Source organism: Anguilla rostrata, chromosome 2 (assembly GCF_018555375.3).
Source record: "Anguilla rostrata isolate EN2019 chromosome 2, ASM1855537v3, whole genome shotgun sequence".
NCBI classification, from domain to species: Eukaryota; Metazoa; Chordata; class Actinopteri; order Anguilliformes; family Anguillidae; genus Anguilla; species Anguilla rostrata.
In genome coordinates this window covers 59,729,214-59,754,830 of record NC_057934.1, presented here as the reverse complement: position 1 = coordinate 59,754,830, position 25,617 = coordinate 59,729,214, and the positions used below count along the sequence as shown (strand labels likewise).

General features: G+C 50.3%; 1 protein-coding gene across 1 annotated transcript in view; it reads right to left on the bottom strand.

The window, feature by feature from the left end:
• sdk2b (sidekick cell adhesion molecule 2b) overlaps window positions 1-25,617 on the bottom strand; it is a 292,173-nt gene that overhangs the window by 37,046 nt on the left and 229,510 nt on the right. Inside the window, exons 11-31 of the mRNA XM_064323396.1 lie at window positions 25,559-25,617; window positions 25,127-25,229; window positions 24,283-24,459; window positions 22,337-22,473; window positions 21,211-21,358; window positions 20,064-20,204; window positions 19,189-19,370; window positions 17,722-17,837; window positions 15,902-16,097; window positions 14,859-14,957; window positions 14,577-14,768; window positions 11,463-11,584; window positions 11,259-11,368; window positions 10,652-10,802; window positions 9,790-10,027; window positions 7,263-7,378; window positions 6,640-6,829; window positions 6,254-6,352; window positions 5,951-6,145; window positions 1,481-1,682; window positions 828-931 (exon numbers count right to left, since the gene is read on the bottom strand). The exon at window positions 25,559-25,617 is cut by the window's right edge and continues 109 nt beyond it. Coding sequence (XP_064179466.1) covers window positions 828-931; window positions 1,481-1,682; window positions 5,951-6,145; window positions 6,254-6,352; window positions 6,640-6,829; window positions 7,263-7,378; window positions 9,790-10,027; window positions 10,652-10,802; window positions 11,259-11,368; window positions 11,463-11,584; window positions 14,577-14,768; window positions 14,859-14,957; window positions 15,902-16,097; window positions 17,722-17,837; window positions 19,189-19,370; window positions 20,064-20,204; window positions 21,211-21,358; window positions 22,337-22,473; window positions 24,283-24,459; window positions 25,127-25,229; window positions 25,559-25,617 — 3,077 coding nt within the window. The remainder of the gene's footprint in view (window positions 1-827; window positions 932-1,480; window positions 1,683-5,950; window positions 6,146-6,253; window positions 6,353-6,639; window positions 6,830-7,262; window positions 7,379-9,789; window positions 10,028-10,651; window positions 10,803-11,258; window positions 11,369-11,462; window positions 11,585-14,576; window positions 14,769-14,858; window positions 14,958-15,901; window positions 16,098-17,721; window positions 17,838-19,188; window positions 19,371-20,063; window positions 20,205-21,210; window positions 21,359-22,336; window positions 22,474-24,282; window positions 24,460-25,126; window positions 25,230-25,558) is intronic.

Here is a 25,617-nt window from a genome sequence, read left to right as displayed (position 1 = left end):
CAGGCCATGATACTGTCACGTCTGGACTACTGCAACTCCCTCCTGGCTGGCCTCCCAGCATCAGCCACCAGACCCCTTCAGCTCATCCAGAATGCAGCAGCACGTCTGGTTTACAACCTCCCTCGTGACTCCCACGTCACTCCCCTCCTCATCTCCCTCCACTGGCTACCAGTGCAAGCTCGCATCCGGTTTAAGACACTGGTGCTTGCTTTCCAAGCAGTCAAGGGGTCAGCTCCTGGTTATCTGCAGAAGATGATCAGACCCTACAAGCCGGCCAGATCGCTCCGATCGGCTACTACAGGGCGGCTGATTCCTCCCCCAACACGAGCAGCAACAAGGTCTCGACTCTTTGCAGTTCTGGCCCCACGATGGTGGAACGATCTTCCAGTGGAGGTCAGAACAGCAGAGTGTCTGAGCACCTTCAAACGGAAACTCAAGACGCACCTCTTCTCTGTGTACCTCTCTCCTCTTCCCTAAACCCCCTCCCATAACTACTAAAAAAAAAAAAAAAAAAATTTTGGTTCAGACTATCTTGTTTCTCCTTAATGTATGCATCATAGTAAAGGCTTTTTATCTACATGTTGTTCAATGGACTTAAGTGGACTTGATCCTGAGTTTGGTTACACTGTTGTAAGTCGCTCTGGATAAGAGCGTCAGCTAAATGCCTATAATGTAATGTAATGTAATGAGAGGGAAGGAGAAAGAGAGAGAGAGACAGAGAAAGAGAGAGAGGCAGAGAGAGAGAGAGAGAGAGAGGGAGAGAGAGAGAGAGAGAAAGAGAGAGAGAGTGAGTTGTAGAGGTGTAGGTCAGAGGTGGTGGTGCTCACCGTCCTGCAGGGTGGTGATGGCCTCGCTCTCCTCGCTGTACTCGCTGTCCCCGATGTCGTTGGTGGCCTTCACCCTGAACTGGTACGAGGTGAACGGCTTTAATCTGGAGACAGGGGACGGGGACGGAGACGGGGGGGGGTGGGGACAGGAAGTTAGACCAGGGAAGCTCTACCTCTCTAACCGTTACTGAACTGATTAGCTTGATTAGTGCCTCCTTCCCTGATCCACGAATGCCTTCATTCAGATGAGTCTGATTCAAATCAAAGAGCACTGTGACACTCCTGTAGAGCCATGTGAACCCAACAGGACTAGCGCAAAACAACCCAAACCCAGAAGAACCGGAGTGTACTCACAATATCCTGAGTGAGCCTACGCGCCCCAATGAGAACCCACAAATTCCCACAGGAACCCCTGTGTGTGAACCCATGAGAGCCAAGAACCAGGACGACCCCAAATGCTTATGCTTCAGAACCCACCACAACCCCAGGGCGTATGCAAACAGCCTTGAACCCAGGGGAAGCTGTGAGCGCCAAGTGCACACTCACGCGGACCCACCAAAAAACCAGAACCCGAGTGAACGGGAACCCGAGCGGACCCCCGCGGAACGTTCCGGAACCCTTGCGGGACCAGGCCTGCGTCCCGGAGCGCTCACCTGTCCACGGCGTAGGAGGAGGCCTCGTGGTTGACGGAGGCCGAGTGGACGGTCCAGTTGCTGTCGGGCAGCTCGCGCGACTGCACCGTGTAGTACCGGACCGGCGAGAGGCCGTCGCTGCCCGGTTCCCACGACAACAGCACGCTGCGGGCCTGCACGTCCTCCTGCTGGATGGTGGGTTGGCTGGTGGGCTGGGGGCGAGCTGGGAAAGGGGGGAGGAGGTGTGGGTGGGGGTGGGGGAGGGGGAGGATACACGTTTAAAACGGGTCATTGGCTTTTGATGGCTGTCACATTGATTGGTCGATTTGTCCCTGAAACCTCTGTACACGGCTACAAACAGACAAGGCTCAGCCCAGTTTCCATGGAAAAGGCGCAAGCGGGCTCCAAAGCGGATTAAACGCTTTTGTTTTTCTGGCAGAACACAGCCCCATTAAATACAGCGCTGGCCTCCTCAGCTTGACCCAGCCGGCCAGTTCACACTTTGCGTCCATGTTTATTGATCTATTTTCAACGCCAACTGAGCCCTTTCCAAATAACAAGACAAAAAAAAACAAAATAATAAAACTCTAATAAACAAACCGCATGCACGTTTGTAAGGAATTAATTTGTGCAGAAGTACGAATTATCCAGTGGGACCCTCTGAGAGGGAGATGTTGTCAAAGTATGGAAAAGCAGGAATAAAGGTTGACTAGTACAGAGCGCGGATATGTCAGACATGCTCCCTTAGCGCGAATCCTCTGAGCCTTGGCTTGTACAACTTAATTTAACATTCTCTTCAAATAAAACCTGCATAATGTTAGATTTAAATCAACATTGCCGTCCTGTCATCACAGTCGGAAAGTTATACGGCAATCTCGTAACAGAGAGAGGGAGCGCGCTCAGTTGTGTCTGCTACATTTGGGGTGGAAGCTCCCAAATGAAATATCGCTGCAATGCGCTTTGGGTAGTGTCCCGGACCGACCGTGGGAGTGTCCCGGAGTGGCCTGTTTTGGGCCAGGGCACTGGCAGGGAATGTTGGAACAACACTGGCATTCTTATGGCAATATTCTAAATATACTATCCCTAATAACATGCTCCCCAAGATACCCACACTCAGCACACAGCACAGTAGTGCAGTCACTCAGAAATATACCCCTGAACACACAGCACAGTAGTGCGGTCACTCAGAAATATACCCCTGAACACACAGCACAGTAGTGCAGTCACTCAGAAATATACCCCTGAACACACAGCACAGTAGTGCAGTCACTCAGAAATATACCCCTGAACACACAGCACAGTAGTGCAGTCACTCAGAAATATACCCCTGAACACACAGCACAGTAGTGCAGTCACTCAGAAATATACCCCTGAACACACAGCACAGTAGTGCAGTCACTCAGAAATATACCCCTGAACACACAGCACAGTAGCCCGGTCACTCAGAAATATACCCCTGAACACACAGCACAGTAGTGCAGTCACTCAGAAATATACCCCTGAACACACAGCACAGTAGTGCAGTCACTCAGAAATATACCCCTGAACACACAGCACAGTAGTCCGGTCACTCAGAAATATACCCCTGAACACACAGTACAGTAGTGCGGTCACTCAGAAATATACCCCTGAACACACAGCACAGTAGTGCAGTCACTCAGAAATATACCCCTGAACACACAGCACAGTAGTCCGGTCACTCAGAAATATACCCCTGAACACACAGTACAGTAGTGCGGTCACTCAGAAATATACCCCTGAACACACAGCACAGTAGTGCAGTCACTCAGAATATACCCTGAACACTCAGCACAGTAGTGCAGTCACTCAGAAATATACCCCTGAACACACAGCACAGTAGTGCGGTCACTCAGAAATATACCCCTGAACACACAGCACAGTAGTGCAGTCACTCAGAAATATACCCCTGAACACACAGCACAGTAGTGCGGTCACTCAGAAATATACCCCTGAACACACAGCACAGTAGTGCAGTCACTCAGAAATATACCCCTGAACACACAGCACAGTAGTGCAGTCACTCAGAAATATACCCCTGAACACACAGCACAGTAGTGCAGTCACTCAGAAATATACCCCTGAACACACAGTACAGTAGTGCGGTCACTCAGAAATATACCCCTGAACACTCAGCACAGTAGTGCGGTCACTCAGAAATATACCCCTGAACACACAGCACAGTAGTGCAGTCACTCAGAAATATACCCCTGAACACACAGCACAGTAGTGCAGTCACTCAGAAATATACCCCTGAACACACAGCACAGTAGTGCAGTCACTCAGAAATATACCCCTGAACACACAGCACAGTAGTACAGTCACTCAGAAATATACCCCTGAACACACAGCACAGTAGTGCGGTCACTCAGAAATATACCCCTGAACACACAGCACAGTAGTGCGGTCACTCAGAAATATACCTCTGAACACACAGCACAGTAGTACAGTCACTCAGAAATATACCCCTGAACACACAGCACAGTAGTGCGGTCACTCAGAAATATACCTCTGAACACACAGCACAGTAGTCCGGTCACTCAGAAATATACCCCTGAACACACAGCACAGTAGTGCAGTCACTCAGAAATATACCCCTGAACACACAGCACAGTAGTGCAGTCACTCAGAAATATACCCCTGAACACACAGCACAGTAGTGCAGTCACTCAGAAATATACCCCTGAACACACAGCACAGTAGTCCGGTCACTCAGAAATATACCCCTGAACACTCAGCACAGTAGTGCAGTCACTCAGAAATATACCCCTGAACACACAGCACAGTAGTGCAGTCACTCAGAAATATACCCCTGAACACACAGCACAGTAGTCCGGTCACTCAGAAATATACCCCTGAACACACAGCACAGTAGTGCGGTCACTCAGAAATATACCCCTGAACACACAGCACAGTAGTACAGTCACTCAGAAATATACCCCTGAACACACAGCACAGTAGTGCAGTCACTCAGAAATATACCCCTGAACACACAGCACAGTAGTGCAGTCACTCAGAAATATACCCCTGAACACACAGCACAGTAGTACAGTCACTCAGAAATATACCCCTGAACACACAGCACAGTAGTGCAGTCACTCAGAAATATACCCCTGAACACACAGCACAGTAGTGCAGTCACTCAGAAATATACCCCTGAACACACAGCACAGTAGTGCAGTCACTCAGAAATATACCCCTGAACACACAGCACAGTAGTGCAGTCACTCAGAAATATACCCCTGAACACTCAGCACAGTAGTGCGGTCACTCAGAAATATACCCCTGAACACACAGCACAGTAGTGCGGTCACTCAGAAATATACCCCTGAACACACAGCACAGTAGTGCGGTCACTCAGAAATATACCCCTGAACACACAGCACAGTAGTGCGGTCACTCAGAAATATACCCCTGAACACACAGCACAGTAGTGCGGTCACTCAGAAATATACCCCTGAACACACAGCACAGTAGTGCAGTCACTCAGAAATATACCCCTGAACACACAGCACAGTAGTGCGGTCACTCAGAAATATACCCCTGAACACACAGCACAGTAGTGCGGTCACTCAGAAATATACCCCTGAACACACAGCACAGTAGTGCGTCACTCAGAAATATACCCCTGAACACACAGCACAGTAGTGCGGTCACTCAGAAATATACCCCTGAACACAGCACAGTAGTGCAGTCACTCAGAAATATACCCCTGAACACACAGCACAGTAGTGCAGTCACTCAGAAATATACCCCTGAACACACAGCACAGTAGTGCGGTCACGCATATCACAGACATATACCTCTCATAACTCAGACGCTGACTCATTTCTATAATGTCACAGGGCCTTTGTGTGAGCTTGTGGTTATATTTTTATTATTTTTTATTTTTCTTACCACCCCCACAGCTTCCAGGCTGCATCATAAAAAAATGCTGTACTTTATGCTTTTTTGGGAAGTGCTTGCAACTACAGAAAAAAATCACTTCCATAACTTCTAAAGAATAAATAAGTTGTATGGTTTGTTATACAAGGTGATATAATATATACACAAGCATTATATATACATGTGTATATATTATGGTGAAAATGATGGGTGGCAGTGTAGTACAGTGGGTAAAGGACTGGTCTTTTAATCTAAAGGTTGAGGGACACTACCCGGAAATTGAACCATCGTACCCTTGAGCAAGGTACTGAACTTGTATTGTTTCAGTGTATATATGCAGCTGTCTAAATGGATGCAGTGTAAATACTATGCAAAAGTTGTGCAAGTCGCTCTGGATAAGATGCATATTGCAGGGCCTAATGTGATGTTTGCAGTGTTGATGTTCTTTGGCCTCTTTGAGAAGTCTTATGCCAAACTGCTCTCAGTGATGTTTCTCTAATTATACCCGTGAAGTTGAGTCCTGGCATGTTTGAAGGTGTGATCGTGCTGTGCCGTGATAGGCTAACAGACAGCCATGTGACCCAGTACCTCTCTTCTCCGTGGTAACCACCAGGGCCTCGGCCGCCTCCCCCCAGCCCTTGCGGGTCTGGGCCGTGATGCGGAACACGTAGACGGATTCGGGCTTCAGCCCCGTCACCGTGTACTGGCGCGCGCTGGGGTTCAGCACGTCCACGGTCGCCGTGTTGCTATTGGTGGAGTTCAGCCGGTACGTGATCTGATAGGCTGAGGGGAAACATCAGTCAGCCAGGTCAGTGCAAAGCAATAAAAAAGTGTGTGTGTGTATATTTGTGTGTGTATAAGTGTGTGCACGTGTGTGTGTGTGTGACTCACCCAGGATGATGCCGTTGGGCTGGGCGGGGGATTGCCAGATGAGCCGCACTGACGTGGTGCGTACCTCAGGGAACAGGATTCCCACAGGCGGCCCGGGCACTGCAGCAGGGGAACAGGGTCACAACATCAGCAGGAACCAGCAGGGGGCGCTCTACCATCAGCCAATTTACACCAGTCTCTCCACATGAGGCTCATTTACAACGGACTCCTGCGCAGACACTGGCTCATTGCTGTCGGATAGGTGTGTGTACAGGCTAATGCAATTACAGCCTTCCAGCTGCTCGGCCTGGCTAATTGCCTGCTCCTCTCTGCACAGTGCCAGAGCTGGGCGTCCTACACATCGGGCGTGGCTGCGGTTATTCAGGGGGCCCGGTTGCCGTGCCTACCATCGTCCAGGGTGCGCTCCAGGATGGGGGGCGCGCTGGGCATCCCGTCCCCGATGCGGGTGAAGGCCAGGACCTGGATCTCGTACAGGACGTACTTCCCCAGCCCGTTGAGCTGGACGCTGTGAGTGGCGTTGCCCTCCACCGTCCAGAACTGGAGAGGGGAGTCCGAGTCCTTCTCCTTATACACCACCTGGGAGAGGGGGAGAGAGAAGGGGAGAGAGGAGAGAGAGGGAGAGAGAGAGAAGGAGGAGAGAGAGAGAGAGAAAAAGGGGGAGAGTGATGGGGTGAGAGAGAAGGGGGAGAGATTGAGAGAGAGAGAAAGAGAGAGAGACAGAGAGGGGGAGACAGAATGTAAAAAAGGGGAAAGAGAGAATCTTATTAGCCTCATCAAAATCATCAGCACAAACGTGATCACTGTTTTGACACTGGCGGTGGTGAGTTGTGTGAGAAACGAGGAGGAAACGGAAAGAGGCAGTGATGTCATTCATTAAAGACGCGCTCCGCTGCGTGGTTTGAGTGACAGCAGGGGAACTCTGATCCTCACTCTGGGCCTGTAGGATCCAAGGCTAGACTCAGGGTCAGGGCTGTGGTTTGTGGGTGCTGATTCGCTGCCTCAAACGCACCTTGTACCCCAGGATCAGCCCGTTCCTGTCGGGCTCCGGGACCTCGAACCAGCGCACCAGGATGCTGCTGGAGGTGGTGGCGAAGGATGAGACGTTGGTGGGGCCGCAGGAGGGGACTGTGGGAGAGAGAGAGAGAGAGGGGGGTCAGAGGTCATTTGGGTCGCTGTGAGAGGTGCGTGAGGAGGGTGTTGGGACTGAGCTGCTCTCCGGCAGCTCAAACAGGCTTATTGGAGTTCCCAGGTTAATGAAAGTCAGTCAATCACCAGATGACATGTTTACGGATCTCATAGCATTAAAACTGCAGCACGGATAGCAGGCCGTGTGCACAGCTAGAACCAGCAGTACATCAGAGACTGAGGTACCATGGTAACGGCCTGCCAGAGAACTGACCTGACCTTGACCGGGAACAACGTTTGCAGGTTTGAATCCTACACGGGGCAGTACCATTGCTTTCCCAGGCAAGCAAGCTTTTTATTATAAGCAGCATAAACTAATCATTAAAAAAGAGGACACACAGTATCATTGATGTGAAGCACCATAAGAGCTAACAGCTCCCTCTTGTGGAGAATCTTCAGCCTGCTAAACGTGAGTGAGAGTGAGGAGTGTGTGAGCGTGAGTGAGTGAGCGAGTGAGTGAGTGAGTGAGAGAGTGAGTGAGTGAGCGTGTGAGTGTGTCAGCGTGTGAGTGAATGAGTGAGTAAGGGGTTACAAGCCAAGTCCATGAGATGATTCACATCTAAAAATATGAGCTATGCAAATATGGCCGAGATAAGAGAGCAGAGTACCTCTACGGAAATAAAAATACTGAGACCCAGCAAGCAAACAGTGGTGGGATAGGGGCGGGGTACGCCCCTTCCTAAAAAAGGATATCTGGATCGAGGCATTCTCTGGGAGGGAGAAGCAGAGCAGAAATGCTGACTTTGAGGAATTTTCGCTCAGGCGAAGCAGAAAAGCAGGCAGGATTCCTCAAACTTCCATGTGGTCCTCATTTCCTGATACCTTTCCCGAAAATCCCGTAACCACGGCAACCGGGCAAGTGTGTGGAGTATGTGGAGGGTGGTCCAGGGGGAGAGGGGTGGGGGGGCCCAGCGTCAGACAAAACAGGGCCCAAAGCCACGAGAAACACACACCTCCGCTGGACTAGAGCAGGACGTCCCGCTCTACTCAAACTGTGGCTTGCAACCTCGAGCTGTGATTGGCCAGGAAGGGTGACGTGTGCCTGAGGCTGGGTTTGAGTGGGAAAAATAGCGTGTGTGCGTGTGTGTGTTTGCACGTGAGTGTGTGTGTGTGTGTGTGTGTAAGGGGTTTATTATTAGACCCCTACAGGGGCACACACTTCGAGAACAACTGAAGCTAAAAGGAAAGGTGAGAAAAAGTAATACGCTATATCTGTAGTGCCCCCTGCAGGTAGATAAAGAACACAGCTTGTTTTAAGCCACAAAGTAGGGCATTTTGTGGGTCAATGATGAGCAAGAGAAGTCTCATCCACCAAATAACAGGGGGAGCAACAATGTGCTCTTAGTCCCACTCTTGATCAAACTAATAAAAAAAGAACTCATTTTTGAACCAATTAAAATTATTTTCTCATCACAACAAAACACAACGGCTGGTTCACTGTAGCACAGTGGGTAAGAAGATGGCCTTGTAGCCGAAAGGTCATAGGTTAAATTCCGGGGGTAGGACACTGCCATTGTACCATTAAGCAAGGTGCTAAACCTGCATTGCTTCAGTATATAGCCAGCTGTATAAATGGATACAACGTAAAAGCTGTGTAAGTCGCTCTGGACAAGAGCGTCGGCTAAATGCCTGTAATGTAATGGCTCATTACAAAGTGAAAAAAAAAATCCATAATTACACTGTGAAGTGACTACGTGACTAAAATATGTAGTTATAGCAGGGCAGAGGATTTGAGATGAGGAATGGAATGAATGAATATGAAACAGGGATTTTTGAGCGTGTGTCTGCGGGTGAGAGGAAGAGAGAGAAAGAAAGATTGAGACTATGCGACGTCTTGTTATGTATCTGTTTCTAGCTGATTGCTGTTTATGCTTTGGCAGCCTGTGTCTATTGTACGCGATGCCAAAGCAGCACTTGAACTGAATTAAGAAATGAGACAGTGAGAGAGAGTGAGAGACAAACAGAGACTCTGAGAGGGGAAGAGAGAGAGAGAGAGACAAAGAGGGAGGGAGAGAATTAGAGGGAGGGGAGAGAGGTGGAAAAGAAGAGAGAGCAAATGAGAGGGCGTGTGTGAGAGGGATGAAGGGTGAGAGGGAGAGACAGAGGGAGGGTGAGAGGAAGAAACAGAGGGAGGGTGAGAGGGGAAGAGAAATAGACTCTGAGAGGGGAAGAGAGAGAGAGACAAAGAGGGAGGGAGAGAATGAGGGAGGAGAGAGAGGTGGAAAAGAAGGTGGAAGATGGAAAATGAGAGGGTGTGTATAAGAGCGATGAAGGGTGAGAGGGAGAGACAGAAAGAAAGAGAGGGAGAGAGAGGGAGAGAGAGAGGCAGACGCGTGGAGGCGGTGACTCACCGGACTCGCGGGTCCTCCCCCTGACGGGCGGGCTCCAGGGCCCCGCCCCGATGCCGTTGAGGGCCTGCACGCGCACCTCGTACTCGGTCCACTCCTCCAGGTCCTCGATGGTGAACTCGCGCTCCAGCCGGTCGGCGATGGTGTGGGTGAGCGGGCGGCCTGTGGAGCCTGTGCGGGCGTACTGCACCCGGTACCCCACCAGCTCCGGGTTTCCATTATACTCCCACTCTGGCAGGGGCTGCAACACAGGGAGTACAGGCTCAGAACTCACCCAACACAGGTACAGAGGAGCACAGGCTCAGAACTCACTCAACACAGGTACAGAGGAGCACAGGCTCAGAACTCACTCAACACAGGTACAGAGGAGCACAGGCTCAGAACTCACTCAACACAGGTACAGAGGAGCACAGGCTCAGAACTCACTCAACACAGGTACAGAGGAGCACAGGCTCAGAACTCACTCAACACAGTTACAGAGGAGCACAGGCTCAGAACTCACTCAACACAGTTACAGAGGAGCACAGGCTCAGAACTCACTCAACACAGGTACAGAGGAGCACAGGCTCAGAACTCACTCAACACAGGAACGCAGGGTCAACACACATAGCGCACAATGCAAAAATGGCTGTGTGTGTGTGCTTGTAATGTGTGTGTCTGTGTATAGTATGTGTATGTGTGTGTGTGTGTGTAGTGTGTGTGTGTGTGTGTGTAGTGTGTGTGTGTGTGTGTGTGTAGTGTGCGTATGTGTGTGCGTATGTGTGTAGTGTGCGTGTGTGTGTGTGTGTAGTGTGTGTAGTGTGTGTATAGCATATACTGCATGTGCGTGTGTTCATGTGCAGTCAGTCCAGCCGTGCAGACGTACCACCCATCGCAGCCACAGGCTGGTCTCGCTGGCCGTGCGCAGGGTCACGTTAATGGGGGCGATGTCCGGAGGGGCCTGCAGGGTCTGGATCTTACGGGACGGCTGGCTAGGGGGGCTGGTGCCCACAATGTTCACCTGCCGCATTCGGAACCTGTTCACAGAATAGAATAATAAATGAAGAAAACACTGGTGCGTGAGAAGGTGTATTATGGGTACCTGTAGAAGGTGTAAAGTGTATAGAACTGGTCTGGATGGTTACAGATGTTTCATGGTTACCTGTACAAGGCGTAGGGGTAAAGTATGTGTCTATGGAAACATATATTATGGTTCCCAGTAGGTGTTGTAGGGGTATACTGTCTGTACAGTGGTATAATATTGGTATATGACCATGCGTAGAATGAATACTTGCAGAAGGTTTGGTATAGCTTTTGGTATATGTACAGGTGTATAATGGTTAGCTGTAGAAGGTGTGGTATAGTTTTGGTATAGGTGCATGTGTATTATGGTTAGCTGTAGAAGGTGTGGTACAGTTTTGGTATATGTACATGTGTATTATGGCTACCTGTAAAAATGTGTAATAGTTTTGGTGTGTGTTCAGGTGCATTACCTGTAAAAGGTGTAGGGGTTAAGACCAGGCACCTCCAATGATCGGGCGTCAGGCTCGTTGGGAACCTGATGCACCATAACCCAGTCTTCAGCCTCTCCAATCACGCCAATCTGTGCAGGAGGGACAGACGGACAGGCGTCAGGGAGGACAGACAGACGGCTGGGAGCTCTGCGTCTCTGCGGTCGAAGAGCGATAGCGGCTCACCTGAGCCTCCACCTGCCAGCGTGAGATGGAGGTCTTGCCGTCGTAGCCGGGTTTGAACTGCAGGGTGACGGAGCGGGGGCCGATGTTGGAGATGGCCATGTTGGTGGGGGGGCCAGGCAGCTCTGTGGGGAGGGGAGGGGGGTTGAGTGGTGGCAAGACAATAACAATATCAGTGGAAATTCACTCTTCCCAAAACCCAGCAATCACTACTTCACACATGATTCAAGAAGAAAAGAACCAGGAAGACCAGTCACTCCAATATCTTGTAGTCCGTTAGCGGGCAGCAATATGGGGCTATAGTGGGATTGCTCTGAATGCCAAGTCTGCCTTAGAGCACCACGCTCCAGTGTTCCACTGGCAGCCCCGAGCGTAACCACGCACCCGACACAGACTTTTTCGAACCCGGGCCACGACTCCAATGAGAGAGGCTGAGGACTCCAGACACTGCACGTAGAACAAAAGAGAGCCAGCAGCCCAGAGCTGCTCCTTTCCAGAAAAAGAGTTTACAGACATCTACGCAATTGAAGAGTTTAGTGCTCATTTTAGGCTTCAATCTGCTGCTTTGGTCAAATATCAGTCATTCTGACACACAAAAGCTCTTTGCTGTGTCTTTCCTTGCTATACATAGACAAAATGTGAGACTGTGCTTTTGAGACGATTATGCACTTGCAGTGAGTGAGACTGTGCATTTCAGCAGAGTACAGATTTAAGAGGAGTGAGATTGTGCACTTTAGCAGAATATGCATTTAAGGAGTGAGATTTAGCTTTTAAGCAGATTATGCACTTACATTAAAAAGAGTGAGATTGTGCTTTTAAGAAGATCATGCACTTAAAATGAGTGAGATTGTTCTTTTAAAAAGATAATGTACTTAAAATGAGTGAGATTATGCTTTTAAGAAGATTATGCACATAAAACGAGTGAGATTGTGCTTTTAAGAAGATTATGCACTTAAAACGAGTGAGATTGTGCTTTAAAGAAGATTATGCACTTAAAATGAGTGAGATTGTGCTTTTAAGAAGATTATGCACTTAAAACAAGTGAGATTGTGCTTTTAAGCAGAGTACTGTATGCACTTAAAACGAGTAAAAATGTGCTTTTAAGCAGAGTATGTACTCCAAACGAGTGAGATTGTGCTTTTAAGCAGATTATGCACTTACAAGGAGTGAGACTGTGCACTTAAGCAGAGTACGCATGTACAACGAGCGGCTGAAGCCAGTGGGATTAAAATGAGAGCAGCCACAGCCTGTGCAGTAAGATGGAGGACGCAGGAGCAAATGCGATTACGCCGCGAATGCATTACTGATCCCAAACCCAGGGCGGTGGGCTGCCACCAGCGTCGAAAGAGCCAAATTTAAAAAAGCACCAGAGGTTATTCTATCAGAAAATGGAATCCAGAGGGATGTGTTTTTTTCCCCCTCTGGATGTGCCAAGCTTTTATAAATCAGCTCTTTTAACATTGTCTTGCCGCATGCCTGCTTTTATCCAGAAAAACATATTTCAAAGACTTTTACTTTCTACTCCACAAAATGCACCTTTTTTAACTTACTTTTTTTCAGAACGCCTTATAAACTTATTTGAAGTGCTAGCACGATAAACTAAAAGTGAGTGTTTAAGAATATATTTCTAAAGCTCTTTTCTTACAGCCCAAGGGCAAAGCAGAATGAAGCGCCTCTCACAAATATAATGTACCTGACCACAAAAATTCCTAAACAATAGTGCCAAACGGAGAGTAAATCCAAATATGCTTTTATTTCACTGCCAAAAGTACATTCTTGAAAGTTTCTGGCACAACCCTACTGCCACACAAGAGTGTCATATATGGAGTTTATGACTGACCTACAGCGCTCTCTAGTGATAGATATATGTACTGCAACAATTATCAAAATCTTGTGGGTATCTTAAATTTGTTTTCAATTTAAGTTTTCTTTTTTTGTGTACAATGGATCTGCAGCATTGCATGTGCAAAACTATCTGAGAAGCCAAAAAATAACGTACATGATAAGTGAATGCACACACACACGCGCACACACACACACACACACACACACAGGGAGGAACATTATACCGCTTTCCTTGCAGGAAGCCGACACGCTGTGGATGTCTAAATAAAGACATCAACACAGACATGCTACTGTGCTCAGGGCTTTCCAGTGCACCGTCAGCGCTAATTAAAAACCCGTTAATTAAAAGTGAGCACACGGAACGCGTGCCGCGGCTACAGTATCCGCTAAACGCCGTCCTTTAGGAAATCCACGCTATATCGGGAAAGGAGCAGATGGCCAAAGTGCGACTGCAACGCTCCTCTCCGAGCGGCTCATTTCCAGCCGAACTTAAACACATTTGCTTCCCCGCTGAATAAACACTCCCATTCCAGGCTTGGCGGGGGGGGGTGGGGGGTGGGGGGGTGTGCAGAGCCGCTTCCCAGAGCTCCGTGATGGAGTGGCGTTCGTCGCGCCCAAATGGCCCTCATCCCTCTCTCCGGCGGGCCGGGCACCGGCGGCGGATAATTTAATGACGGGCGCGGTGCCCGGAATGGTAATTCACCCGCCCTCCGTCCCTACGGGACTGCCCGGGAAAACCGGGCGAACGTGGCAGGAAGCGTCGCTAAGGCTACGCGCCGGCCGCACGCAGCTTCCTGTCCCCGATCAACCGGCCCTCGGGGACCCATAAGGGAACACATCACAACCAAACGCTAATCAGGAAGACTGTTCACACGGGTATAAAGACATCCAGGTTCCCCGTCACTGTCCATCAGCATTAGCCCTACTTACTAATAGACTGGAGCCAATCTCAAACTGTAGGTCAGCATAACTGAGGTATTGAGACCAGAAGGTTTATGGACCATAAAATTGATTTCATAGACTCCTACATATATATATATATATATATATATATATATATTAATGTACTGTATTATACTGAAGTATTGACTTCCCTGCTATTTCAGAGTCGTACCCCTGATGTACACAGGTTCAGAAGGACTTGGAACCCACTTCAGTCAGAATCAGGTTGTGGTGAGACAGTTACTGAGGTCTCTGGGCCTGTCGCATGCACAGAGATACCGCGGGGGGCGGGGGGGGGGGGTGTGACTGGGCGTAGAAACAGGCCCTGACCTGGCGGGACGCCGGAGGAGATGGTGGAGGAGGACAGCTGTCCCTGGCCTTTGGAGGTCATGCCGGCCACCTCGATGGTGTAGGTGGTGAGCGCGGTCAGGCCAGTGACGCGGTACTCCAGCGTGACGTTGGGCAGGTAGTGCGTCACCCGCGTGTTGGTGCGGTTGAACTCCTCCCAGGAGATCCGGTAGCCTGCGGGAGGAGGGAGGAGTCAGGCCACTCTGATCCGGTGATGGCGGAGGGGGTGGTGGGTGTGGCTGGGGGGTGGGTAGGCGGGGCTACCTGTGAGGATGCCGTTCTTCTCGTGCGGCTCCCTCCAGCTCACTTTCAGAGACGTGTCCAGGATCTCAGTGAAGCTCAGGTGGCCGACAGCACCAGGGGCTGGAAACAGGAGAGTGACATAGTTAACAATACTGACCACAACGCGGTTAACACTACAGACCACAACAGCAACGCGGTTAACACTACAGACCACAACAGCAACGCGGTTAACACTACAGACCACAACAGCAACGCGGTTAACACTACAGACAACAACAGTGGGCCGTGTCAGTGGGCAGTGTCAGTGGACAGTGTCAGAGTGGGCAGTATCAGTGGTCAGTGTCAGTGGCCAGTGTCAGAGTGGACTGTGTCAGTGGACAGTGTCAGAGTGGGCAGTGTCAGTGAGTAGGGTCAGTGGACAGTGTCAGAGTGGGCAGTGTCAGTGGGCAGTGTCAGAGTGGGCAGTGTCAGTAGGTACAGTGTCATTGGGCTGTGTCAGTGGACAGTGTCAGAGTGGGCAGTATCAGTGGGTAGGGTCAGTGGGTACAGTGTCAGTGGGCAGTATCAGTGGGTAGGGTCAGTGGGTACAGTGTCAGTGGGCTGTGTCAGTGGACAGTGTCAGAGTGGGCAGTGTCAGTGGCCAGTGTCAGTAGGTACAGTGTCAGTGGGCAGTGTCAGTGGGTAAGGTCGGTGGGTACAGTGTCAGTGGGCTGTGTCAGTAGACAGTGTCAGAGTGGGCAGTGTCAGTGGACAGTGTCAGAGTGGGCAGTATCAGTGGGTAGGGTCAGTGGGTACAGTGTCAGTGGGCTGTGTCAGTGGACAGTGTCAGAGTGGGCAGTGTCAGTGGCCAGTGTCAGTAGGTACAGTGTCAGTAGGTACAGTGTCAGTGGGCAGTGTCAGTGGGTACAGTGTCAGTGGGCTGTGTCAGTAGACAGTGTCAGAGTGGGCAGTGTCAGTGGACAGTGTCAGAGTGGGCAGTGTCAGTGGACAGTGTCAGAGTGGGCCGTGTCAGTGGCCCGTGTCAGTAGGTACAGTGTCAGTGGGGCAGGGTCAGTAATACTCACTGTCCTCGTGTGTGCGCAGGCCCTTTGGGGAGCTGTGCGGCCCGTCCCCAGGGGTGGTGAAACACAGCACAGAGGTGAAATATTCCGTAAACTTCTTCAGCCCCGTGATGTAGCCAACGTGCACGCTGTCCTGGAAATTGGGCCGCACCGTCACCACGGTAACCTCCTCCTCCTGACCTGGTTCCCATGCCAACAGCTAAGATAAAAAAAAATATGGGGGAAATATTTTTGAAGAACAAAAAAGGTCATTCTAAAAAACAAACTGACGTTTCTGACTCTCGACAAAGCCCCATGAATCACTTTTGATGTCACTTCCTGTTTGTAGTGTTCGAGCCTCACAGAGCCATTGCTTGAGAGAGGAAGAGCAGGCCTATTGGCTGATCTGGAATCAGTCCATCGAGTAAAGAAAAACTGCCTTGAGAACAGGAGCACAATACCGTAGCTTAGCGCTAGAGCAGAGGGACCGCACTCACATCGGGAACAACAGCAGAAAAAGGCAGCGAATCGCAGACGAGAAAGCGTGTTTGGCTAATGGCTCCCTCTGGCACTCGTGTTTTAACAGGGCGGTTTTTTCCCAGGTCTCCCTGGGAAAGAGCAGAAGGCTGGCAGCAGTAGGCGTGAGACGCGTCGGGATTCAACGCCGCCTCTCTCTCACTCTCTCTCTCTCTCTCTCTCTCTCATGCTCTCTCGCTCAGCAGCCATCTCCAAGGACGGCCCCGGCCACCCCAACCGTGTTTCTGGGGGGTTGGGGGTTGGGGTGGGGGTGGGGGGGGGGGGGGGTGCGGGAGGAAGGGGTTGGAAAAATAGGGTGCCCCACCCCTCCCTAAACAGCCCTCTTGTTCCCTTTCAGATCCCGGGAGAGAGGGAAGCTTTTTGTTCTCACAGAAAGTCTCCCGTGAGAAACAGACCTGAATCCCCGGCTCGTCTAAATTGGAATGAAACTGAAACCACGGTGGAATTACTGCCTTGTTAAAAAAACCTTTCTCAGAGCGTCCCAGCTTTTATATTAGCGCCGTGCTCTGCGTGTAGCCGTCCCCGGGCGGCCCCGCTAATGCACACAGCTGGTCCTGAACATCGATGTGAGCAGTAGCTACAGCCTGCTCTCGGGACGCTGAACACGCGACGCTAATAGAGCGGTACTTGCGCTCGCACGTGAGAAGTAAAGGGGGAACGGCGCGGGGAATTGGGCCTTCTGAAGTGAGCAGAACGAGACGGGACGGGGCGAGGGGGCGGCTGGGGAGAGAAGCGTTGCCGTGGGAAACATGAGGAGAGGTCATTGATGGATGTGTGGTTACTATGACGGTGGCCAGGATCTTGCTACCAAGTTTCTTCCGGGCCAAGTGCCCCGATGGTGGTGGGGGGGGGGGGTAACAGAAGAGAGGGAGGGGTGGGGCGGGCTGGACACCAAGAAGGCCAGACGCAGGACAGATGCAGGGCCAATATGTAGCTGAGACATTGAACAGCTGCAGAGGAGACGGGTGAGCAGAAGTGCAGACAAGCTGCCGGAAAGAAGTTGTGACATAAACCCTGCAGGTCATCCTGACCACACTGTGGCGCTGTAGAGGCCTGAATGAAGAGGTGTCCCACATCTCTTACTGTCCTTTGCATATGCATGGTAATGTGTGACCAGTGGTGGAATCAATCAGCAACCACACACACACACACACACCCACGCACGCAGACACGCACACATGCACATACACACAAGCGCACACAAATGCCACGCACACAAATTCATGCACACACAATACTTGCCCGGTGAGCATCAGTTCACCCCCCCAGCAGGTAGGGGGCGACGAGCAGAAAGAAACAGCGCTCACCTTGTAGCCCTGGTTGATGCCGTTGATGAACTGGGGGCTGGGGGCGGTCCAGGTGAAGCGGATGGTGGTAGAATTGACAGCCTCTGCCTGCACGTTGCCCGGGGGAATAGTGGGCACTGTTGGAAGGGGGGGGGGGAGGCGAGGTCAAAACCCCGAACAGGTCTATACCTGCAGCTCCTGTCACCACACCTCTGAGGAGCGTTCACAGGAAACAGTGCTGCCCCCGCCTCCCCCCAATCACACCACAGCTTCAGAATAGCACAGGTAAGAGACATATCGACATTACTTTCTCACGCTGTCGCCCAGGGGAGTGGCACCCACCCTCCCCTTTCCTGGAGAAAACTAATTTGAGGGGTGTGGAAGGTATTTCAGTCTCACAGAGTCACACGGCGACACAAGCAATCAGGTCAGTTCCGGAGCAGAGCACTGCCCAAGCACGTTATTGAAAGGGCCGGTTTGTTCGACTTCTACTTGTACTTTTGGATACAAAGCAGATATTTTATTTTTGCAGTGTGACAGATGTTTTAAAAAGTATGAAATTCTTCCTCGGGGGGACGGAACAGTAGTGCCACTCTCTGTGGGAGGGGGAGTATCACGCTGCAGTTTTAAAAAAAATCATACCTTCTGTTATTTGCTTCTGAAAAATAATCCCTGCTGTTAAAACAATGCAACACATATTAGTGTCTATGATCTTTGTGCAGATGTGCTGTAAAGAATCTATTTTATTCTTGCATGCGTTACTGTGTATGTACCAGACCTCTCTCTCAATCCACACCTCTCCTACAGACATGTATATATGCACTGAAAAAAAGAATTCTGTCACAACAAGTGTCTTAACCTCGTGATTAAAAAAAAAAAAATTTCTCTCTCAAGTAGAAAATTGTTAATTAACTTTTTGCTTGTCAAGTGAAATTTTATTACCTCATTGGCAAATCTTGAAATGAGCCAAACTGTCTCACCTCATTGGCAGTCCTTTTGTCTCATTTAGAAGAAAAGTACTGTGAAAAAGAAAAGTACTCCACACTTCGTATCTCCCCCTCACGTGCTGGGGAGATATGAAGGGTGGAGACTCATCCTGTGAAAGAGAGGATCTCTCGTTCCTCTGCTCGAGGTGGTCCTGGCTCTGACAGGCAGGCGAGAGGTGGGGGGGGGGGGGGGATGCCAGTCTGCGTTCAGCGTGCTGCCAATTCTCATTTTTCCCCCACACGTGTGGTGCAGCTTGGGCGTGTTTAGAACAGTGCGAACAGCAAAATGGTGCACGGAGTCGCAGCTTTTCCGCTGCGCAGCTGCAGCCATGCAGCTGTACACTCAAATCTGCATCGCTCAGTCTGCGCATACGTCCACTTCAGCCGGTGTGCGCCAGTTGGGCAGGGCATGTCCCAGGTCAAAAAACAGGATTGGCACATTCCCTGCCCAATCAGAGGTCCGGCGTACGATGTAGCGCAAGGCGACGCGATGCAGTCTCACCTCCCTGGAGGGTCCACTCGGTCACCTTGTGGCTGAAGGTTCCGAGCCCCGCCCCGTTGTAGGCGGCCACCTCGATCTCGTAGTTGGTCCAGATGATCAGGTCCTCGAGCAGGAGGTTGGTCACGTCGGGGTTGGTGATGTTCTTGTACTGGTATCCCACGGGAAGCCCAGCCAGACAGTACCTGAGAGGAGAGAGGCGCCATCACCTCAAGACCACGCGTCTCTTTTTCTGTTCTTCATGTGTAGGCTTTCACCCCAACCCTAATAAAGCACACCTCATTCAACAGCTGGAGCAGGGCTGCCCAACCCTGTTCCTGATCTACTGTCCTCCCAACCCTAATAAAGCACACCTCATTCAACAGCTAGAGCAGGGCTGCCCAACCCTGTTCCTGATCTACTGTCCTCCCAACCCTAATAAAGCTCACCTCATTCAGCAGCTAGAGATCTACTGTCCTGTAGGTTTTCACTCCAGCCCTAACAAAGCTTGCCTCATTCAACAGCTAGAGATCTACCATCCTGTAGGTTTTCACTCCAACCCTAACAAAGCACACCTCATTCAGCAGCTAGAGATCTACCATCCTGTAGGTTTTCACTCCAACCCTAATAAAGCACACCTCATTCAACAGCTAGAGATCTCCTTCAGCAGCTAATTAGCAGAGTCAGGTGTGCTTTGTTAGGGTTGGAGTGAAAGCCTACAGGACGGTAGATCTCCAGGAACAGGGTTGGGCAGCCCTGGTTAAAGGCCTTACCAGCCTGAGGGCTTCCTCTGTCCGTGCGTGTCTGTATCACACAATGTCAGAGCGGCCCACTGTCTAGGGTCCAGCTGTCCGGACTGAGCATGTGCGAGGTGGGGGTGCGAGGTGGGGGGGACTCACCGTACGGCGTAGCCCCGCAGCAGTCCGTTCTGGTGGCTCTCTGGGGGGGGCTGCCACTGGATCATGATGGACTGGTTGGTGCGGCCGCTGGCGATGACGTTCTGCGGGGGGGCGCTGGGGGGCTCCTCTGGCAGGGAGAGCCTGGGAGGGAGGGAGGGGGGCACACAGGGGGGTGTCACACACCTGATTGACAGGCTGCAGCCACCCAATCTGTCTGTCTGCCTCCTCACCTGTCAGTGTGTCTGCTTCTCTGTCTGCCTTTTTCATAGACACGAAAGGGGGGTGAACGGGCTGTTCTCATCATTATGTGTTCTTATGTTCTAGAGCTGGTGAATGGCCTGTTCTCCTCATTAAGTATTCTCGTGTCCTCATATCTGAGTGTCTGTCTGCCTGTCTGTCTGTCTGTCTAACAAAGCGAGAGCCCTTCCTGGAGACGCCGCAGGGAAATGCGCTAGTCCCGCACAGAGGGAATCATGGGACGAGACAAAGAAGGAGGACGTGTGAAGGAGACGGGTCGGCTCCACGGCGACAGAAAGTAACGCTTCTCGACTCAATTCAGCGCGGCGGCTCGCAATTCCCCCGTTGCCACGGAAGCGACAGACGGAGCGAAGACGGTGTCGAGGAGAGAAAGCCAAGATTGTTTGATACGGAATCTAAAAGCAAGACAGAAGGGCCCCTCTGAATATCTGGCCTGGTTGCGCAGTTCTGGGCCCTCCCCCGTGGGGTTCTGCCACCTCGACCGACACATGGCAGCTGCTCTGATTGGTGCTGAGGACTCATGGAAGACGCAATGCACTCTGGGGATTTGAGTCTGTTTTTTTAAAGGAATGATTAATTCTGACTCTCTTCTCTGCCTCTGTGTGTGTGTGTGTGTGTGTGTGTGTGTGAGTCACACCTTCTGCTGTGTGTGTGAGTGTGTGTGACACACCTTCTGTTGTGTGTGTGTGTGTACTCATGTTTGGGACACACACACACACACACACACACACACACACACACACAAAAACTATGTTCACAGCTAACACTGAGTCCCTCAGGTACCTGGGGCCAAAAACAAACCTACAAGGTGACTGAGAAAAACCTGGAGTTGGCTGATTGGATACAAATGTCACAGCTTGTGGACGATGCATTGTGGGTAATGACTCACCGCTCAGTTTCCCTGCTGAACTGCCCTTTCCCCACGTCGTTGACCGCACACAGCCGGAACTGGTAGGAGCGCGCCGGGATGAGTCCGCTGACCGTCACCGCACTGGACTCTGGGTCGATGTTCGCCAGGAGGACTGTCCACGGGGCATCTGGGAGGATACACACAGACAGACGCACAAACGCACAGACACACAGACACAGAGGGCGTTAATTACCACCTCTGATTGGGGGAATACAGATTGATCTCAGCCCTTTAGCTAGCTGTACCTTTGTTAAGTCCCAAAAGGCGGCCCGAGTTGCAATGACTGGGAACTACAATGGACAGGAACACAACAGAAGCCACTAACCAGAAAATGAGTCAATGTGTACACAACAATAACAACAAAAAAAGTTCATTACAACATAAGACAAAACAAAACAACAGAACACATTACCCATATGTAGGTTTATAGGATGGCACAGGCAGACGGGCCAGAGCTAGGCTACTCCTCATCTAAAACAAAACTCAGTACCAAACATCCCTACCGGGGCAAATCAAAAGGAATGAGTCTTCTGAAAAATACTCTCCCTACGCTGGCTTATCTATCTAAGACTTTGTTAAAAATCTGAAAGAAAAGAAACTGCCTGAGCACCAGTAACCTTCTGCAAAATTACTCTGACAAAAACTGAAAACAAAACATACAGCAACACATGGTAGCTGTAAATTCTAAAACCAGAAGCAAAGTGAGTCTTAAAAGGAGTCTCAGAATCTGAACCTGAAATCAGGCTTTCATCCACTTGCACCATCAGGTGAAGACAGGCAAGACCTAGCAGGGGCATTGTCATGCTGAAACAGCAAAGGGCCTTCCCCAAACTGTTGGGGAAGCACAGAATCGTCTAGAATGTGATTGTATGCTATAGCATTAAGATTTGCCTACAATGGAACTAAGGGGTCTAGCCCAAACCGTGAAAAACAGCCCCAGACCAAGGGGCGTCCAGATACTTTTGGTCATATACTGTACCTGTCAGTAATCCCACTTTCTCCTGTACCTGAGAAAATAGGCCCACTGCGCTTTCACTCTCTGTCCCAGTACTCCCCCCCCCCCCCCCCACCACCACCACCTCCCCACCCGGCCCAGGTGACTCACTGTTCTCAGACACCTCCAGGATGTAGCGAATGAGGGGACTGTTTCCGTCGAAGGGCTTGGACCAGGTCAGGTTAATGGCTCTCTTCTCTGAGGAGCTCAGCACGGCACTGGGGTTCTCTGGGGCGTGCGGGAGCTGCCTGTGATACAGAGAGAGAGAGAGAGAGAGAGAGAGAGAGCAAAAGAGTTAAGCACACACACACATATATATATATATATATATGTGCTGATTATGCCACATGTGCGTATAATATGTGTATATTAGTTTACAGGTTGTATAATTATTTTTTTAAATCTATTTTTGTTATTACTGCTGTTCTTTGTAACTCTTGCATTTGCAACACTGCATGTCATTCCAATAAAGCACCTTTAAACTAAGAGAGGGATGAAGGGAGGGGAGAGAGAGAGGGGGCAGAGAAGGGATAAAAGAGGATACAGAAAATAAAGAGCAAAGGGAAATGATGAAGTGAGATGGACAGAAGATAGACAGACAGGAGGAGAGTGAGAAATGGACAATAAGCAAGTGACAGAGATGGGGATAGACAGAAGGAGAGAGTAACGAAGGAAGACAATTAGATAGTGAGGGAGAAAAAGAAAGGGAGAGATACATTTGCTCTTGATATACAGTGGCACACTTACTCCCACACTAACGTAAATGCATACAAATCCACAGAGCCGTGAAAAAATACGAACAAATAAACATTTCAGCAAACCATATGGCAGATGAGTAATTTAGTGTGGAGGGCACACAGCCCTACTGGAAAAAAAAACAACAACTAATTTTCAGGTTGAGGAATAAAAAAGCTTTATCAAGCTATTTCTGTGACTGGCAATTGTGCACGGTAAAAAAGTGGCTGTTAAAATGTGAGACAGTCAAAGCGAGAAAGAGAGAAAAGAGAGAAAGGATGCAGAAAGGGAGAACGAAAGGGAGAAAGGGAGAGGACACAAAGGAGAGGGCCCCGTGGAGGTCAAGGTTGCCAGGGAAACTAAAAGACGCAGAGTGGGGCAATTGGGGAAGATGAACGCAGAAAATTGAGTCTGAGGAGCAGAACAGGAAACTAGCACTGAGAGAGAGACAGATGGAGAGAGGGGGAGAAGGGGGAGGGAGGGATGGAGAGAGAGAGAGAGAGAGAGAAAGAGAGAGAAGGTGGGGCTACGCCTAGAAAGCGCTCGGTTAAATAACTAGTGTTAATTTGACTCTTCCGGACTCACTGGGCATTTTAGTGTGCGTGAAGGACAAAGAATCAGTAGAACACAGTGGCCTGTTTAACGCATGTTGCCATTTTATTCTCCAATTACTTATTGTACATTAATTCCAGAGAGACTGACTAACCTTACATGACAATTAAAAATCAATTAGATGATGGTTGAAATCATGTATGTTTACTAACCGAAGCCATTTAGGTCTACTTAGTGGCACTAGGTTAAACCATAGATGTGCATATTTAACTAGACAGGCAGGCACGCCTTCAGTTAACCTAAGCTTGAGAACTCACAGAAGTGAGCCTGTACTGTGCATGTTGAGGGCAAAACATTGAAGTTCTCATTAAAGTGAATGGGGGATATCAGACTTTTGAAGGAAAAATAAAACGTCCCGATGGTATTTTGTAACCCAATTAACAACGATATGTTTCATATGAAAAGCAGATTGAAAAAATATGCAATGTAATAAAATATGTACAGTTTAATAAATATTTTCCCATAACTTGTGGACCAAAACAACCATTGTTTCACAAACTGCTGCACATAATGAAATTTACCATCACAAAAAAATGTACTGTAATGTGATTTTCTATTGGTTGATAAATAATCTTGGATTTCTACATTGAATTCAATGGGCAGCAAGCTCCTTTGCCCTCCACATGCATAGGAGAAGCTGTTTCCTGAAAGTGTCAGAGGAAGAGGACGGATGGCGAGGCACAGAGCCGGGAGGGGGGGGACAGTCTGACCTGACGCGCAGGTGTGCGCTGCGGGAATCGTTCCCCCCGACAGACGTGACCCGGCAGGTGTAGGTTCCTATGTCCCCCGACCAGGTCTGGGAGATGTGCAGTGTGCCGTCGGGGTCCATGCGGACGCGGGGGACGGCCTGGGCGTTGAGGACGGTCCCCTCTTTCTCCCACACGTACCTGCGACACACGCGACCCGCGGCTCAGTGACACGCCTGCACACCGCTCCACTGAGCACACGTCACCAGGCCTGCTATCTGAACGCAGCATGACCGCGCTCTATGTGTACTGAACGCAGCATGACCGTGCTCTATGTGTGCTGATGGTGGATCACAGTACACACACACACATATACACACGCGCACACACACACACACAGACACACACACACACACACACACACACTCACACACACACACACACACACAGTATACGACTCATTGGCATGCTTCCGGCAGTCCAACACTGGATTTATGAAGTGAACCGATTCAGTTCTTCAAGCCTTCATTTATTTCTGTTCTACTGTTTATTTTCCGCCATTTCCCCCGGGCGTCTCTTTCCACCACCTTCGCCTGGGGTCAGGGAATAATTTCACACGCTTCCCGCAATTTTCCCGTCTTTCATATTCCCTCCAGGAAGCGTTTTCTCTTCGGGGCTTTGTAATAACTGTAAAACCGCTCTGCAGAAGAATGCATTTTCATTTGACTGACAGACGCGATGACAGTTCCAGCGCTGTGGCCGGCTCAGCCAGGGCGTTGGAGACCGTACCAGGCCGTGACGCTGGGGTCGAAGGTCACGGACAGTTACAGCACTGCGGCTGGCTCAGCATGCGCGTTGGAGACTGTACCTGACCGTGACGCTGGGGTCGTGGGTCACACCGCAGGTCATCGTGGCTTTGGTCCCTTTGATGACGCTCTGGTCCTGCGGGGGGCTGGTGATGCGGGTTCGAGCTGTGGATTAAACACAGAAAACCACAATGAGCCAGAGCGCGAGACCACGGACAGACAGACACAGAGACAGACAGACGCTGAACAGACATGGAGACAGACAGACACGGAGACAGACAAACACTGAATAGGCACGGGGACAGACAGACGCAGAGCAGACAGACACAGAGACAGACAGACGCTGAACAGACATGGAGACAGACGGACACGGGGACAGACAGACGCAGAGCAGACAGACACAGAGACAGACAGACGCAGAGACAGACAGACACAGACAGACAGACAGAGTTCTCGCCGCGCGGTGTGGCACACGGGCGGGCGGCTTCTCGTACCCCAGACCACCAGGTCGGCGGCGGCCTCGTCGATGCCGCGGGAGTTGCTGGCCATGCAG